Source organism: Sebastes umbrosus, chromosome 7 (assembly GCF_015220745.1).
Source record: "Sebastes umbrosus isolate fSebUmb1 chromosome 7, fSebUmb1.pri, whole genome shotgun sequence".
NCBI lineage: Eukaryota > Metazoa > Chordata > Actinopteri > Perciformes > Sebastidae > Sebastes > Sebastes umbrosus.
The window spans coordinates 10,667,469-10,687,200 of NC_051275.1; the positions used below are offsets into that span (position 1 = coordinate 10,667,469).

Sequence of the window (19,732 nt, forward strand, 5' to 3'; positions counted from 1 at the left end):
ATTTCAGGAAAGGGAGGGATTTTATTCACTACAATTAAATATTGAATATTTCAATTTCCATTCTGTTGAAAATGTGTGAGCTGTCAACATCTGCTGGGCTGCAACATCAACATTTTACCTCTAAATCACTTACATTTACATTAAACAGAGGATGTAATGTAACTATCTGTTGCTTGCATATTGTGTTAACACAATGATTAAATGTCAGTTAACTAAAAATTGAAAAAATAAATAATAATGATAATAATACAGAGACTCGCAGGCAAGTCAACATTATAATCCATTCCAACACTGTTGATACAATGCTTTTTAGGCAAAGATATTTTTTTCATCAGTTACATAATTCATCATTTTGTCAGTATTCACAGTAAAAATTGCCCAGTAAAATAATGTAGATTAATGTAGAATTTGAGTCTAATAGTTCATACTTGGCAAAAGGCCAACAGCACCTCATCATACTCATCAGAAAAGGTCAGTGCAACAACATAGTGTGGCGAGCACTACACACCCGATATAGGCTGTACTGAATATGTGCGTTTGAGCTGAACTTGATGGCAGTGATAACAACATTTCTACAGTTACTATATGGGATTCATAAGATGTATTATTTTCATTAGGGAGTCTCCATTATATGTTCTCTCTGCTTTCACAGCTACTCACTGATAAGTCTGACAGCTGAGTATTTTCTTCTAATCGTGCAGAGATGCTGCAGGAGAAGCTTTCAGCTGTGACGGATGAATGTATGAGCCGGGTCCAGACCGGCGGGGAGACGGATCTCCTTCCAGACCAGTCACGAATGGGCCCCTCCACAGCTCCCAGCATTCCCAGCACCAGTGAGCCCGACCAGGTATACGCATAGAGACCCTTGAGTTTACGCGGCAAAAAAACACACAGTTGCATATTATGGCTGAAGTTTGTGGGCTGTTGAAATATGGAAGGATGAATCTCGAGTAAGATGTATGTTGATTTTTTTCAAAAAAAATATAAATCAAAACATCTGAAAAGGTTCAGTGGAGAAAGAAACGGCGGAAACATCTGCTTACACTAAAAGGTGTGGGCTGTCATACCAACAGTACCTAAACCCAACTCTTCATTAACTGATGAAACTTTTTAAGGTGTCAAAACAAATGAAATCGAGTTGATTTTATATTTGACATATACTGCAGAGGATTTTATACGTTGCTCTGTAGGGTGTTTATATGCAAATATTTTAAATGACTTTGAGGTTTGTGTGTTTGACAGTGATTTCCTCTCTCTCTTTCAGAACATTGAGAACATTAAGGTTGTTCTTCATGAGCGGGAGCTGTGGAAGAAGTTCCACGAGGCCGGCACAGAGATGATCATTACTAAAGCAGGCAGGTTAGTAAAGCAGCAACCACACTAAGCCATCAGTCACAGTACAAGTTGAGACCCAAAGATGGGAAAATCATTAAGTTCAAATTCTTAATTTAAACATGTTTCAAATCCACCACCAAAAAGTAATGTGCTTAGAAAAGTAGTAGTAGAAATGTGTATTCCATTATTAGAAATGACCCTAATAATCAGTGCTGGAAGAAGTATCCATTATTCTTTTCCATTAGTAAAAATACTGTTACAAGTAAATGTCTTGCATTTAAAATTGTAGAAATATAACTTTAATATTGAAAGCCCCTTTCGGAGTGTTATTGTCGATTTTAGCATGTAAAAAAAAAAACATGTTAAGCATTTCATGTACTGTTGGGTGGTTTAGTATAAAACAATACATCATTTTATAAGATGATAATGTTTTTTTTATGTAAAATCTTAATATGTGAAGTGACTAATTATAGTCAGACATGTAGTGGAGGAAACAAATTAAATTCCCTCAGAAATGTAGTAGAGTAAAGAACAAATGATTCAAAATCATATTTAAATAAGTACAGTACTTGAGTAAATGTACTTAGTTACGGTACACAACTGTTAATAATAAATCATTATTATTTCACACACCACACAAAAGTGGGATTCAGATAAAAGTTACAAATAAATTAAAGCGTTACAACATTAAAACTAAAGTTAGAGTTTAGTCATCACAAATAGAGCTGCAGTGGAAAACTGTTTCACTGGATGTCCACCAAGACGTCAACAGCAAAACGTTGCACATGTTATTAGTCAAATTATAATTTATATCAAAAGCTGCTCAAATGCTTTATAAGGTTTGTGGAAAATTACAAAGAAAGTGATATTTAAGTGATGGATTCATACCTTTCTATGGCCATCTGTTTAAACAGCTAACAGTAACATATAGCAGTTAAAACTTTGTCTCTCAGGAAGAAACAGAAAGTTCCTGCAGCAGTGACTACATAATTGAAAACACAAATGACTGCTCGGCTTGTTGGATTTAATGCGACCTGAGGATTAGATAGGGGGGCCTTTGGACATTAACCAGAGAATGAGTACACTCTCAAATCGACCTCCGCCTCTCATTCCTCATGGGATGTTTTTTTTTTTTCCAGTAAAAAAAAAATGTAAAAGGTCACCACATTTTTTCCTTAATGCTGCATAACGGTAAGAGATGGGCTTTCCCTTGTCCAGCTGATAAAGTGGGCTCTGAATCCTTAAAGCCCTTTGAAGGGGCTGTGCCGAGGTTTAGCCGTGCAGCTGTGCTGGGAAACCTGTCTGGGTTTACCTACAGTATACCGTCAGTCTGCAGCAGACACGCTGAAGGTCACACAAAAACTGGCTTCATCCTTCAGAAGCAACATCTCTGAAACTGAGCTCACACTAAATGATATCAAAACCAGACTGAATTATTCAAGTAGGTTATGAAGTATGAATAGTGCATGTAGAGCTATGTTATCAGGGCAGAACACATTTGGTCACGTTAGTAGCAGCTCAGTGAAATACAATATTAAATCTGACATTTGAGCAGAGCATTCTATCAATCATCCTGTATGAGTTTTTCCAAATATTAATCACAGAGCAGACAAGAAAATGTAACAAAATTAATAATCGAAAACAGGCGCAGATTAGAAGATAAGATAACTTCTGAAAGTCTTCTCCGTGCTTGATTGTTAAATTCTGTCAGATGTAAGGCATCAACCAGGACAACGGTTTGTCTAGGTTTGTCTAGTAATCAGAGTTAGATGTTAAATTATGAAGCAGAAGCCAAATTATTTAAGAGACTTTATTATTTATTTGATGGCATCTGTATGACAATATATGATGAAGAACAATATAAAGTTGCATTCTAGTTGATAAGGGAGTGAAATATCTGGAAAAAAGAGCCTTAATGAATTAAAGCCTTAAACTCATAAATCAAACAACCAGCCAGAGGTTGTACGCAGTGCTTTGAGCTAAATGCTAGTATGGCAACATGCTCCCAATGACAATGCTAACATGCTGATGTATAGCAGGTATAATGTTTACCATCTCAGTTAAGCGTGTTAGCACATTAACATTAGTTAATTAGCACTAAACACAAAGTACAACTGAGACTGATGAGAATGTAAATTAGTTACCCTTCGCCAAGGAGGTTATGTTTTGGTCCGCATTTCATGAAAACTTGGTGGAAGGGTGTAGCAATCCGTTCAATTTTGGAGCGGATCTGAATCACGGGGTGGATACACGCATTATTTTTCACTTGGAAACAGCCTTGGCGAAGGTCTACGCTTTACGAGTGAACTTTTTAAGGGATCACTAAAGTGATTGCAATTCATCCTGTCGTGTAAGTGTACCAAACTTCATGGCAATCAATCCAGCAGATGTAGAGACAATTCATTAAAGGTCCCATATCGTGCTCATTTTCAGGTTCTTACTTGTATTTTGTGTTTCTGCTAGAACATGTTTACACACTATAGTGTTCAAAAAATCCTTTATTTTCCTCATACTGTCTGCCTGAATATACCTGTATTTATCCTCCATCTGAAACGCTCCGTTTTAGTGCATTTCAGCGGAATTGCAACATAAATGCTGTCAGCTGATGTTATTTACATACACTGCAACAGGAAACAAACTGGGACACATTTAGAATGTTTAGGTTTAAAACCGTGTAATGGTCTAAATATTGTCCATTTGTGACATCACAAATGGACAGAAATCCTAACGGATGGTTTCAAACGCACAATTTCTGAATACGGGCTGTGTGTATTTCTCTGTATATTGAGCGTTTTGATAGTTTAGCAGTATTTATATAGCACTTAAACCTGCTTTATAATATAATAGACATGAAAATCTCACTTTTTACAATATGTGACCTTTAAAAGCCAAAAATGTCAACCTCATGGTGGCTCAAGATGAAAGATCAGGGGATCACCACAGTCATTTGGATTCATCTTCTGGTGATGATGGATGTCTGTAAGGCGAGTTGGGGAGATTTTTCAGTCTGGAACAAAGTGGTGGACCAACCAAGAGCCATGCCACTAGGTAATCAGATCATTGCTTGTCTATTCAGAGAGCTCAAAGTGAGATGACATTAAAACTGTTTTTTTTGGGGGGTTTTTTACATCTAATCAACAATCATTATTATACCAAATCAAATTAAAACAATCTAGCCAATTAACAACTTACATTTTTACAGAAACTGTATTCACCCAAGAACCGAGCCGTAGGGAACGCCACACCAACTCAGCGCAGGAGAACAAGCACAAGTTCAGACTGATATGTTTTATGATGGAAACCAATTCATACTCGTGTCAGATAAACCAAAGCAAGCACTCGTTTAGTAGTTTTGGAAAGTCTGGAGAATTACATCACTGAAAAGGCAGGTAACATAAAACATTTCTCAGACTGAAATTTCCTTCTTAGAAACTAACTTTTTATTTATTTATTTTTCGTTTACAGTCAGGTGAGACAAGGATTCTCTGGACAGAGAACTTGTTCACCTTGTTTGCATTTGGCTTTAGGTTAGATAGGTCATGTCCTGTAAATGGGATTTTTTTCCCCCACTAATACAATAGGAGCAGCCTCCAGTCTGCTGTGGGGCTTTTCAGGAAGTATGATGGTGTCAAGATGTTTCGTCCTGCATACAGTACTAAGCGTTAGTTTCATGTATCAGCAAACGAGTGTTAGTCAGATATTTAAATGTTTCCTAACTAGCTGCAACAGCACAATGATTTCTTAGAGCAAGTTAATGTTTTCCTTTAAGCCAAATAAAGCCTCATAATTAAATAGACAGACACCAGTTTTCACAACTTGGTAGATTTTAAGTTACTTGTCAGCAGGGTGATGGGCCTGTATCCTAATTTATTGCAAGTCTTCTTTGATGACTCATTTGATGTAACACATGTAGGGTTACCAGGCGTCCCACTGCACAGACTTATGTCCCTTTGTCTCACATCCCATATAACATAACAATACTCCACATTTTGTATTGCGTAGCATTGGTCAGTTTAAAACAGTGTAGACATTGCCGATGGCAAACTGCAGCTCAGAGCTGACAGGCAGCTAATCTTCTCAGACATGAGGAGGCAACAACCCTGCTAGAGAGACATTTACAAACAAGTGACCGGGCTTTTTTTTTGACATGTCCTGACCCCCACTTGGGTGCCCTAAAGCCCAGGTTTAGATAACATGGTGAACCTGTTTAAAAACACTCTGATCTCTGGTCCAGTTGACCTGAACTTTCCACTGTATGGCTGTTGGCTAGCAATGACTGAATGAATGTGTTACATTCAATATCTTTGTAGTAAAATTACAGTAAGATTGTAAAAACAACCAAGAAGGGAGAAGGTGATACAGGGTATCTCTTAAAAAGAGTCTTCAGTGTATGATACAGTGGACGATGGTGAGTGGCTATGTGGAACTGAAAGGTCAAAGGTCAAGGGGAAAGGAGTCAGTGTGTGTGTGTGTGTGTGTGTGGTTGTGGCAGAGTGGATCTGCAGGGAGTTGAGTGTTGATGTGAGCAGAAAGCCTGTGACAGTGAGGGTTAAAACGGACATTTCAAAGCCATGTCAAAACGTGAAGTGTCACGTGTGTGATTTTATACATTACATGATGAATTGACTGTCAGATTAAACTGCTTTCATTAAGGATTACTTCTAAGCTAAAATGCTGCTGAACTTTGTACATGTGGGATGTGTTTTTGAGGAGTTTTAAAGTATTTGGACAATTTAAAAACACAACATCAAAAGTCCAAACAAACAGACTTGTAACAGTTTATGAGCACTGTAAAAATCGTAATAATTAATGAGGTGCCCTTCCTGTCACACGCAGTAGAATAAATAAAATCATCAAGATCGACTAAAATGTGGGTTTTGTAGTATTCCAAAAAGTAGAATTTTGGCACGTGTTTATTCCTTGCTAATAACACCCCAATCAAAGATGATTCTACTTTAATCATTGTCATAAAGAAGTGAAGCTCTTTACAAGTCTCCCCTTTACAGACATGCCCACTGATAATCACATGCAGTTGTAGGCCAAGAAGTGGCGTGTGTTATTTTCTCCTATTCTAAAATGGTGTGTTTGAATATTTCTGCATACAGGGGTCCCTAAACAGTCTTGAATGACATAAATTGGGTATCACTGTAAAGCTGAGACTCTTATGAATCCAATGAGTCCAACTATATTCATGTGTGATGATGTTAGTCCCCATACTAGCCATTTCATTGTAGTGAGACCATTTTTTTTAAACTTGACCTTACTGTATAAAATGATCTGTGGTGACCTCTAGGATAATCACAGCTTCATGAAACTTTACAGCCACAAACTAGAGACCTAGAGCATTCAGAGGGTGGATGGCTTTCCTAGGTATATAGAAAATAAGGGGGTTTCTGAGCAATTTACACAACAGAAGTGACAAAAATGCAATTCCTGCAGAAATCTCCAAATGTCAAAAGTTTTTGATTCCAAATCACAGCATGGCTTTTTCTATGGTGTTCCTGTAGGTCCTGTAGGTCTTAATGTGGTATTTTGGAGGGATTATTGATCATTTGTATCAATTCTCCAGTGGTAAAAAAAAAATTGTTAAATTTAGCCCCAAATCTGTGGAACAAATGATATCAACCCAAAAGTAGGTGCAACAACTTATGAGACATAATAGAGCATGGTGATGGACATCATATACTTCTATCATAATGTTCTAAACCCCTTATACACTTTTACAATTTATTTCAAATGATGAATGAATGAAATAATTTGTGTTTATTTCTGATTAATGACTAGAACAACTTGACACACAGTGCTGAGCTGCATCTCAAATCAATCTTCAGGTTCCCAGCTTTCAGATGATGTACACCACTTCTATGTGACATCTGCTGTTGACCTGCTATCTCCACCTACAGACCCACTGTACCCCCCCCAAAAAAAAGACAAAAACGGGTGTCTCTGGGTCTTCGAGGGTTAACTACATTTTGATATTCGACACTCAAACTGTCAACCTACTTTATCTGAGTCCTGGTTTAAAAAGAGTTTGGGTCCCACAGTAAGATCTGAGGAGCGTCCATGCAGAGGTGGCAGGGGAGGAGGTACAGATGCAGAGCAGCCAGGCCATCACGCAGGGGATCCCACATTTCCCCGACACTCTGAGAAGAAACTTGCTCAGTCCACTCCCATGCAGCACCTATAGCTGAGACTACGAGACATGTTATTGTGAGTGTCATTGTCCAGGCGTAATCCTCCCTCTTCAAAGCACCCAGTGCAGCTCTTCCTTCACTCTCCCTCTTTGTACACAGCACGTCAAGAGAGCAGCGGCGGGTTGATAAGAGGAATCCGGCGCCCACAATAGGCCGCGTCTACTAGGTTGTAGCGCTTCATCATCTCCCCCCTCCACCCCCCAACACTCCTTTTGATCTTGCCGTGGTACTGGAGATTCCCAGAGAGGGAATGGATCACTGGAGGGTCTAAACATGTGGGATTGTTAAGAGAAACAGCTGGCTGGGCACAGAAACACACACACACCCTGACACTGATATCATACACACACTCTCCGACTTCCATTTCTCATGCTCGTCTTAAACTCACTCACTTCGTCACACCCCCGTATGTATGCACGCCTTCATGTTGCCTTTGAAAATCAGTCGTCAAGAGTTGCAATACCTGGATTTTTACAGATGTAGCGAATATGCAACACCAAGATATACGTATGTTTCATCACATAAAATGATAGGCAGACACACAGGCAGCTCATCAACAGGACTATAAAGAAAGACACTTTGCCTGAGAACAGCTTCACAAAGAATAAGGGAGGTCAATACAGATAAAAAATCACAATATATGTTATATTTCAATATTCAACTGAGAAATCATTTATCCTGCTAATCCAAATCGTTCCAAAACGTTTGACCTAATACAAGCAGAGATATTAAAGGGATAGCTGCCTCTGTATAAACGGTATATGGTTGACAGGTTTCTATCGTCTTTAATATACAGTATGTCATCATATTTGTCAACCCTAGACGACAGTGGTTGTGCTGCTGCTCATTCTCTCTCACTACTTTTTACTACTGTGACTTTTTATTCAAAATTCAAACTATTTTTTTAAATGTCGACAAGATGGAGAAAACTAGTGAGCTGTGCTGGATGGATAATCCTGACAACAAGAACTATCTATGATGTGTGAGTGAGGAAGCATTTTTGATTCAACATCATAGTTAAAAAAAACCATCATAAACTAACTAACTGACTTTGTAAAACAGAATCTTGTCATCATCTTGTCACTCAAGTGAGGTAGTGAAAATGTTTTTGAAAAAGTGACATAACCAAGGCTTTTAACAATAAAGGGTTAAAGATGTAAAGGTCCCATTACAGATCGCAGTTCAGCTGAGATATTTAAACACTTAAAGGAACAATGTGTCGCATATAAGGGGATCTATTGGCAGAAATGGAATATAATATTAATACTGTAAGTATGTTTTTTTAGTGTATAATCACCTAAAAATTGTTGTGTTTTCGTTGCCTTAGAATGAGCCATTACAAACGGAGCCGGCCGCCACGTTTCTACTGTAGCCCAGAACGGTAATAGTACCTCTCCAACATGCTTGGCACACGGGAGAAGTTTCAGTTATTAATAATAATAATAATAGTAATAATAATAATAGATTGGACTTAATATAGCACCTTTCAAAAAACCCAAGGACGCTTTACAAAGAGGGCACTCAAAATCAAACTAATAATAAAACGGAGGAAAAAGAACTGTAGCTATTTAAAGAGTGATGGGTAGAAGGAGTTAGCTGAGGTCATAGGCTTTGATGAGGAGTTGATTGCTATCTGCGACCTCACCGCTTGATGCCGCCAAATCCTACACACCGCACCTTTAACAAAGAGCTTGTAGGATCGCCTAACAGAGACTGGAACCACCTTCCCAATAGCTCAACTGGGAGGCTGTGTTCAACCCTCCCCCTGTACACTACAACTGGCCCAGTGAGCCAGGAGGTGTAAAAGTAAGCACACGGTACAATTTATTGCATCTCCCTCTCACTATGACTTCAAGTGTGGCTATTCTGAACAGGTATAAACACTTTTGCTTTACGCCTCGGGCCACACTGGACGCACGAGACAGCTACTTGCTTTTCATAATGGCCATTTCATTTCAGTATAAATGTAATTTATATTTATTTTAGACAGGAAAAGGTTAGGAAGCGTGCGCTCACTTGTAAATAATAGTAATAATAGATGATTAAAAGCCAGTACTCCGATACATACACCCTCAATTACATCACTACGTGCAAGTCACTGCATTTTCTACAACACTGTCCTGCAATTTCTCAATGTCTGTGAAACATTCTACAGATATAGACATTTAAACTGTAGTAATGTTGCTGGTATGATGTCAATACACGGTCAAAAGATCATTTTCACTGTCTGTTGTTGCTGTGAAAAAGGCGAGACCCCGAATCTCTAGAAGAGACGCAGCTGAGCCTCACCTGAGCCACGCTGCTCACGCAGGCTGTATGGCTGCTCTAACCTGTTAACACGGACGCTGAAATAAAAAGCAAGAGGTTCCACGACGCACAGGTGCTGCTCGTGCATCCGGTGTGGCCCAGCCGTTAGAGCATGTGATTCTAGGACCAATCTAAGTTCGTATCTCTACAGGACCGAGACACATTCATTTGTGTATAAGATTGTGGTGCATCCAGTTTATCTGTCTGGCTGGACAGCTGAATAGTGAGCAACAGGGTGCTTCGCTAGGTAGTTGTAGCCATATCACACAAGTCCGAGGGCCACATGTGTTGACACAGGCCTCCATCTGCTCTGTCTGTGTGGTGTGAGTGGAGCCACAGATGAGAAGAGGTCTGCTTTGAATGTTCCTCTAAGATTAACCCGTCTTTCAGTGAGGATGATACCGGGACTGATCTCTCCTACCGATTGGATTTGAAGCCTGGGAGAGAGATTTAAATTACCTGCCCCCAATCCCCCTGCTCTCTCTCTGTGTTACGTGAGGGAGTATTTACAGTAACATGATCAGATGGTGTCAGGCACTATGAGCTCTTTGAAGAAGGGCATTTGCACCGATCGGAACAGCAAGTATGTAGATAGGGGTTTTGATGCTACACCATTTTCCCAGAAAGCACGCAAAGGCTTTCATGAGGGTGTCCTCCAGTGTTTGACCCCGTTGCCATGGACAGCGCCCACGGATAAACTGCAAGCCTTTTTGACCGTAGCCTCTTGAGCAATGACGAGTCAGCTATCTAAACTGTTGTCCGATCTCGGGTGCCATTAAAAACCACTTAGGGCTTTATAAGGGGCGCAGAGCCCTTTGCGAAATTTCCTTTGGCGCAGATGGGATGAAAAAGTTTTTGGTTTCCCAGAAGAGGTCAGGAAAGGTAGCTCCCTTCATGTGTTTTATGGCTTTGAGTGCTATATTAACATATTCTGTCTTGTAGTCTGGAGGCATTTAAAAGATGAAAGATGGAGCGTGTTCCCATAGTTTTTATGGCCTCTCGGTATCACAAGTATGAGAGGATTTCAGTCTTCTCCCAAATAAATGCCTGCAAGGAGACAAATCATTACCAGGCCGGAAATTAGGAGATTTTTGACAATAAAGATGACATCAAGAAAATGATCCTGGGAGGTTTGGTAAGTGGGTTTTATCCCATAATGTGCTTAGTGGGGTTATCTGTGTAGAAGTAGGTTTCTGAGCTGCAGTCAGTGAGCTAATCGGATCTTCATCTGCACTATCCGTGACGATACTACAATTATCCTGCACACACAACTGTTTTTAAATCCCCCGAGTGCAAAATATAGACCTTTGGTAAAAGGTAAAAATATGTTGCATATGAAAAGGAAGTGATTTTTTATTAAAACTCACAATAATGTATACAAGATTAGATCAAATCCTTCTTAAAGGTTCTAACCACGCTGATTTCTGTTTGAGAATAAGAACTTATGTTGGTGCTTAAGCTAATTAATCTAATCAAATACTTTCTAATACTTATTTCTAACACTTTTCCTTTACATTCTTCAATAGGAGGATGTTTCCCAGCTACAAGGTAAAAGTGACTGGGATGAACCCCAAAACCAAATACATCCTACTCATTGACGTCGTCCCAGCTGACGACCATCGCTACAAGTTCTGTGATAACAAGTGGTAAGTTTGCAAATGCAAAGCCAAAAATTAGTCTTGTTGAAGGTTGCCCCACGGCCTCCTACTACAGCCTTACTTGGTGTGGTATGACCAGAAGCTTTGCTGATGTTAGATATTGCTGTGTAACTGACATTACAATTGAATGATCCAATGGGTTTAACCACAGAAACAAGCAGAAAACACACTCATTTCCTGCTTGAAGTCCCATTCTACTCGCTACTACTTTAAAATATTATGACTTTATTCTCATAATACTACCACTTTTTTTTCTCGTAATATTATGACTTTATTCTCAAAATATTACGACTGTTTTATCGTAAACTTCTGACTTTATTCTCATAATATTGCGACTTTTTTTCTCGTGAACCTATGACTTTATTCTCGAAATCTCAGATTTATTTATTTTTTCTACAATGTAGCCCTAATACTCTGTCGTAGGACACAACTGGCACACAATCAACAAATCATAGTAGACTATAGCCTTACAATGTATTATTTTCTATGTGTATATCTAGTGTTTCTGCAGATCATCATTGGCTATGCCTCCTTACTGAAGGGTACAGTTAAGATGCTTGTCAAAGAGAAAAAGCTGCTGGACTGAACTCAGTATTTCTCCAGTTGACCCTGTATCTGGAGGCAATGCCATTGCCATCCATCAGTATGACATTAGAACTGGCACTGCCATGGGTGGACAGAAATGTTTTGCAAAGGGATAGCTGAAAAGAATGCAAAAGAAGTCACCTTACAGCCATTTGTTTCTGATCTTGTGGCATGGCCTGCAGTTGGTGGGCTCTGGTGTTCCTCAGCGACACCTTGGAGAAGCATAATTAGTAAAGATGTTTTAGCAGAGGCCACCTCCCTCCAGTCTAAGGGATTTAATACTGTGAGGACTGGAGAGCAGTGGTGTTCTCCCCCCTCTATATTATGGTAAAGAAGACTTGGTTCATGCGGTGAAAGGAACATACGAGATGTATTCTCTAAATGTTGCATGGCATTAACTCAGCTAGAGGCAACATTGCATTAGATTTTTTTTTTTTCCTTATCACAGTTTGCTTCTGCACGTCTCTCTATCTGTTTTAGGATGGTGGCTGGCAAGGCTGAGCCAGCAATGCCAGGAAGACTCTATGTGCACCCTGATTCCCCCGCCACAGGAGCTCATTGGATGAGGCAACTGGTGTCGTTTCAGAAGCTCAAGCTAACAAACAATCACCTGGACCCTTTCGGGCATGTGAGTACCTGCAGAGAATATTAGTACTTTCTATAACTCAAGACCTATTCAAAGAAAGGGTTCATATTTTTTTACAAAATGTATTAGATTATTCCAGTAGTTCGATAACATTTTACTCACCAGTTTAAATGCTAAGATCTGAGAAGGTCTTTACAACGGTGTCCTTTAGAAAGCAGTGGTTTAATATGGTTAAAATGTGGACTCAATACACTGTGTGACTCATGTAGCTTGTTGCTACATCCCTATAACTCTCAAATACATCTGGTACATCTGGTCATCCAGACTAGGAATCATGGAAAAAACTACTCAAAGAAAACCTATGATGTAAAAAAATAAATAAAGACAAAGAAGTGAATTTTTCTTCAAGTATTCAGAAATTGTCATATCTTAGTCAATTCCATAACAAATCCAGTGGACTTCAAAAATAAGCTACAGCTATGCTAGTGGCCCAGCTGTCTGGAATATACCTCCAACGCTCCAACATGCTGCTGAATTTTCATGACTCTGTTCGGCCAAAAATCCCACCCAATGTCCGAAACATCGCAGCGAGAAGAAAGATCACAGCTGTAGTTGATACATGTGCAAACAGCAAAAGGTGAAGGTGTTTTTCAAAGACAGATTTGTGAAAGGAAGGATAAAAGAAACTGAGGAGGCAAAAGGCTACAGAGGAGGAGGAGGTGAAGAGTGTGACTGTGGCAGCGCTCCCCAGGGGGACTCTGGGATAGCTTGTCTGAAGCCATCCCATCAATGGACGGGCTCATTAGGTTCATAACCTCTCAGATCAGTGACGGAGCCTGCTGTCAGATTGAGTTGAGTGCCTGGCCAGTGATAAGGGCGAGTAATGAGGACAGAGCGAATTTGAGGCCATGGCAGAGCCCAGATGACGCCCAGACCAGGAGGTGTGTAGTAGGGCGGGGCTTCTCACAGCGGAGTGGAGGAACTCCCATTACTGAATGTGTAAAAATTAGTAATTCAACCGAAAGCTCTCACTCTTCTTCTTCACTGGAACTACCCTTTATGGTAGAGAGCAAACTATTGTTCAGTACACATTAACAAGTACATTTCCCATTTTGGGAATCCCTGTGATGATGTCTTTTCAAATGCAGGTCTGTGTCCTATAGAGAGGCAAAGTCCCTCCCCTTCCATTGTCCACCATTGGACCTTATTTCTAAAAAAAAAAAAAAATAGTCAACAGCAAGATATTACATTTGTTGATCATGTTTGAATTGTGGTATGAATCTAGTTTGGAGAAACACCATCTAGTAGTGTAGCATGTGTGATTCATGGCGCAATTCAAACGGGACTAATCGTCATTAACTACGTATATGTTTTTCCTGAAATAAGGTCCCGTGGTGGTAGTGGAGGGACCTCACCTTAATATTGAGTCTATTTAGGGAACCACAACATATAAGTGTTTGAAAATCTCTGGCCTACAGTAGTCCTGTTGTTGAGTACTTCTCACGCTGTAGAATCATGTTCTACAGGTCTAGAGACTTCTATTCCCAAATTCCTTTAAAATCCATGATAGTCATTCTTCTCTATATTGCACCAAATCCCTCACAAAGCCATCATCCTGTCTTGACAATGGACCTGCTCAGCACCAGCAATACAAACTATTTTCTGTCTAGTGATAGCAGACGCTAGTGACCTGGGACAGATTTGCTACTGTTAGCCACGAGATGTTCAGAGAAATCTCCACTTCAACAGAGCTGATTTGTTTCACACACACTAGTGATGGGGTGGTATCAAAGAACAAGTCACTGATGGCTATTATTAACCCGGTCCAAACACAGAACGCTCATGTGCTATGCTTATTCAACCCAGTACCCCAAAGCCCTTCACGATTTATGCCCATTGCCAGTAGCTGGCACCAATGCAGAAAGTATTATGCCTTACGGTGTGGAGGATTGGGGGAGGGAGGGCGATGGATGTGTAGACTGGAATTTGCATCCCATCACAGACCTTATAAGGATAATCACCTTATTATCAACCATGACCAACATCTTTACCAAACCTTAACTAAGAGTTTTAGTTGCATAACCATAGCTATACCTTAACCTATAGCTTATTTGCCATAATTACAATCTTTCCCTAACGTCAACCCAACAGTAATTGCCATTCACAAAGGGAAAGATTTTAAAACGTTATCAGGGATGTAATCCGGGTTTTGTAGAACCATCTAATATTGACGTTCTTGTCTGGCGATAGGGTTGGCTCATTACATGCTATGGTATTGTCCTTCAAGAACTCAGCACAAGCACATATCAGACGAAGCAAATAATCGTGCCTGAATGTTTTTATATCCAGGAAGATGAAAGCAAATACCTTCTTTAGCTCTTCACTGATCTGAGGAAGGCTACCCCTGATCACCACATTCAGACAGTCACCAAGAGTCTCCAGTATCACCCTCAAACAGCAGTCAGACAGCAGAGCAGACAAAGGTCAACAGAGAGCCTCTGGTTGGCCAGCCAATAGCTTATCTGTGTCTCTCCGGCCTGCCTCAGCAACAGGAGCATGTGAGGACGGGGCCACTCGGTTTTTCAACCTGAGCCTAGCTTCCCTGTGCCCTGTTCAACCTCTGCCTCTTTTTGAGAGCCCCCCGGAGGAGAAGGCTCCTTGGAAGAGTGTCTGGTAAAATGAAGAGATGGAGCCGAAGTGCAGAGCTTGATGCTTATCAGCACTGACAGAGCTGGACTAGTGATGACCCTGCCCTACTGTTGCTGACGCTTCGCTGGGCACAGCAGTCAGCTGCATTGAGAGGGACTGATGCTAGTGAGACAACCTGCAGCCACTCAAACAAGCTAAACAAGAAGCATGCTCAGCACATGCTACCTGCTATACTAATAATACACAACACGTTTGGATTCCAGGTCAAGTGCGATGGAGAGGAGAAATGCATCTAATGCAATCCAATCTAACAACTTTGCACTTGAAAGGCTCAATTCCAATGAGGAATTCAGCAGCGAATGGATGATAACAGGAATGGTGTACTACACATAGATAATTCACCCTATCAAGCAAATTCATTCACTAACAACAATATCAAAGAAAGGCTTTATGATTTAGGTGTGTCAGAGGGGTGGCGAACTGGCCAGGAGGTCAGACATTTTCTTGCATGCTCCAATTCCAAAATAGTTCACGTGCAGTGAGATCGAGAACAATATCATGTGGAGCGTCCCAGCCTGCCAGAGCATACCGAAGTCGTTTAGCAGATCATCTCTTATTATTATGTCAGTACATTGTTAGTACATCAGGGACTATAAAAGTTCAACTGTGTAATTTAGTGTTTATTCACCATTTAAGCCAGTTGTCATTTCTTGGCAAGCAAAAATGTGTACCACACCTTGGCTGTTCCTAGAACATTGCTATAAAAAGTTAAAAATGAAATGTGTTACCTTCTCTTCCCCCCTCCTAGATCATCCTGAACTCTATGCACAAGTACCAGCCCCGACTACACATAGTCAAAGCCGATGAAAACAACGCCTTTGGATCCAAGAATACTGCCTACTGTACTCATGTCTTTCATGAGACGGCTTTCATCTCTGTAACCTCTTATCAAAACCACAAGGTACAGCAACTATCAACAATATACTGCTGATACTAAAATAAAAGTTAGTGCAGTACTCCTAGTTTTACAAATAAAGTAACACTTCTTGGTGTCAGCTTGTTTTCTGTCTGAGGGTGAAACGTGTTTAACTGAATTGGAAAGTTTAAAAGGTAGTAAATATTTCTAGGTGTAGTTTGATGGAATTTGACTATTTAAGTGTGCATAGGGGTGCATTGGTGGTGCTGGCGTTCCTGTCCGCCCCCACCCCCACAGCAAAGAGCCTTCCTTTAATTGCTTTCACTGGGGTTTGGTTAATACCAAACAGAATGAAATCTTAAATAAAATATCCTTTTCCTAGATCACTCAGCTAAAGATAGAAAACAATCCATTTGCCAAAGGATTCCGGGGTAGTGAAGAAGGAGATCTGCGTGTTTCAAGACTACAGGGGTATGTTTACACAAAAAGGAACCAGGAAAGTGAAACTGATCCTGTAGGACCATTTAGCACACTGGAAGTCTCTCGTAAACATCAGCTTTTTTTTGTGTGTGTGTGTGGATATACATAGGACTGTGTTGAGTGGAGTTGCAGGCATGGCAGACTGATTCCTTTTCCTTCTGATGTATAGGAAAGACTATCCAGTGATTTCAAAGAACATGGTTCGCCAGAGGCTCATCTCCTCGCATAGTCACCTAGCGGGGAAGCTCGGAGCAGGAGTTCTCACAGGGCACCCTCAGGTCCTGTCCTCTTATCAGTATGAGACTGGGGTTCCTTTGTCTAACTCAGACCCCCAGGATCCCATCTCGAACCACTTCCCTCAGAGCAGAGATCCCAGCCTTCTGTACCACTGCTTCAAACACAGAGGTATGTTCTTAGCCACTGTTCTTTTAGCCATTGTACAGAATCAGATGTGCCCATTAAGTACTTCTTGTGTCCCTTTGCAGATAATGCCCGACACCTAGAGCTTGGATGTAAGCGGCCATATCTGGAGACATCATCCGGGGTCTCAGAGGAGCATTACTTTCGTTCAGCTACCTCTTATGAGTCGCCCTTACTGTCTCATCCGTACTGCACTGAGGCGATCACCTCTAGAGAAGCTTGTATGTACGGTAGTATGGAAACAGAGTCTGGGTCTGGGGCAGTGGACACAGATGACCTGAACAACCCCAACCCTTCAATAAATTGCAACATGTGGGCTACAATGCAGCCCTACCCTCGCTACAGTGTGGAGGGCGTCCCGTACCAGCCCTTCACCGCTCACTTCACCAACGCTGCCACGGTCACGCCAGTTGTACCGCACCCCACATCATCCATGGCGTCACGACCACAGGCTGACCTGGGGGTATACAACTCAGCTACGGTCCAGCGAGGTCTGCCCATCATATCTCCTTCATCCTCCTCCTCCTCTTCATCCTGCTCTCCAGCTGTTCCGGGATCCAGAGATAGGTCCGGCCATCCGCCTCTGTACCACAAGAAGCCGGGATCACCGCTCCGGCCTCACAGAGATTTCTCATCCTATCCCACACAAGGCACTATATCCATCCGGGATCCATCCTATCAATACCAAGTGGGGCTGAGTAGCGCAGGGACTCATTGGACTGACAGCTAATGTGGACCAATGGAGAAACCAGTCTGATGTAAGTCTGAAATTAATCAAGGTTCAAAACCCCCACTGTGGGCTGCTGATGCTGAGCAATGATAATGAACTCACTCCAAAGCCATTTACATCCATGAATTCTCACTGAAGCGCTATTACATACAACACTGTATGTGGTGAACAGTGGCCGACCTCTTTACTAATGCAGATGTGTAGCATATGTACAAGCCTGTGATCAGATAGGGGGGGGTTTTCAACGCTCAAATGCAAAGTGCGTTTGAGTTTGAGCAGCAGTCTATCAGAGGGAGCTGTACGCTCGAGGATTGAAGACAAACAACAACTATGATGATGAAGATGAGGGAAAATCAACAATTGCTGTGCTTACCATTGAATGAAGAGAATGAGAGGCCTAGATATGTAAAATATGTGTTCATGATGGTCTCCCAGGGTAAACTGAGCACGTATAATGAATAAGGCTGATGTTATTCTATATTTTTCTTATTGTCATCAAATCCAATGAGAAAACCCAAACCAACAGTGTGTTAGTCCCATCTCTCAATGTTTTCTGACCCTACCCTGTCTGTATCACTCATCCCCAAGCCCATTGGGGTGAAGATGTAAATCTTTAAAGGTACTATACGTAACTCTCAGAAAATCCTTGTTATTAGTGACACTGGTGGCAGTTAAGTGAACTGCAGTCGGCATGCTGTTGCTTGTGTACGTGCTCGCACTCCGTAGGTGCGAGCGATCATCCTGGGCATCAGCCAAAACAGTGACGTGACATTACACGTATCATATATCACCATTACTAACTGTAGTGTCCAATCTCCATAAAGGATCAATCCTGTAAAGGATCAATTCATTGGTGGCTTTTCATGGTATTTACTGACAATAAGAAAAATATAAAATACCAGCAGCCTTGAGAAGTAGGAGGGGCTGGGGTTGATGTCCAAAAAGTATCACAGATTTAAAAAAATGATCTCCTAATTATTCATATGTGCCTAAATGAGATTTGCTGATGTATAGACTAAAAGTGCATTGAGTCCACTGCAACATGAGATTGATCATATCAGAATATAACAGTTCATTGTGCATACACTAAGAATTGTATGTACAAAGACATTAAATTAGCTAGCTATGTATGCCAGTCTGTACATACAGACTAATTCAATCATGTGAAAGATGCACCAAACTCCTTTTTACAGGTTAGTGCTAGTGCCACGCAACTAGCACTAACCTGAATAAAGCATTGTGTTGTGAGTGTACGACTAAGCCATAGTACTGTGGTTGTTCGTCAGAGCTCGGCTCCAAACTCATGACTCCAAACAGTATTCTAGTGAACCGGGACAGCAACCAGATGTAGGCTTAAAGAACTGTTGTTAAGCCATGGTGAGTATTGGAAAAGAGAGCTGCACACAAATCCCACTCCCAAATGACTTATTTGGAAAAAAATTGTTGCAACACTGCAAATACAAAACAGCCTGAGCAGGCAGGACGGCTGAAAGAAAAGGCTCTCTCTAGCAGTACATACAGTAGAGTTTCAACTTGCATTGACAAGGAAAGATTACCTGTAGGATATGATGGTGATCCCTCATGTATTTGTGCATTGTCCCTTTATTTCATGTTGTTAAATTTATTATAACGTTTTTGAATATATTGACATTTTTGCACACCTGATGAATAAACAGTTTCATGCCTCTAATTGTTTGCTATATTTAATTCAAGACCAACATTGTACTACTAAATTACTTTGTACTCACTTTAAAATGAGATCGTTGAGGCTTTGCATTTAATAGCATTTTGAATGAAATCCATTCTTTAGCGTTTTTTATTAATGTTACATCATATGTGAACCGTTCAACATGGACATTTTTGTTTGTTTTT

At 40.7% G+C, this 19,732-nt stretch overlaps 1 protein-coding gene across 1 annotated transcript; it reads left to right on the top strand.

The window, feature by feature from the left end:
• Positions 1 to 399: 399 nt before the first annotated feature.
• Positions 400 to 19,526, top strand: tbx4 (T-box transcription factor 4). Its single transcript, XM_037775904.1, has 8 exons — positions 400 to 847; positions 1,265 to 1,359; positions 11,363 to 11,482; positions 12,560 to 12,707; positions 16,123 to 16,275; positions 16,613 to 16,701; positions 16,880 to 17,115; positions 17,196 to 19,526. Exons 1-8 carry the CDS (start codon positions 704 to 706, stop codon positions 17,858 to 17,860), a joined length of 1,650 nt encoding a protein of 549 aa, XP_037631832.1. The 5' UTR covers positions 400 to 703; the 3' UTR covers positions 17,861 to 19,526.
• Positions 19,527 to 19,732: the final 206 nt, after the last annotated feature.

Bases quoted from the DNA above. Each gene is read 5' to 3' on its own strand.
- tbx4 (XM_037775904.1), top strand. From the start codon at position 704: ATGCTGCAGGAGAAGCTTTCAGCTGTGACGGATGAATGTATGAGCCGG. The intron at 16,702-16,879 runs GTATGTTTACAC...TCTGATGTATAG, and splicing joins CGTGTTTCAAGACTACAGGG to GAAAGACTATCCAGTGATTT. The intron at 17,116-17,195 runs GTATGTTCTTAG...GTCCCTTTGCAG, and splicing joins CCACTGCTTCAAACACAGAG to ATAATGCCCGACACCTAGAG.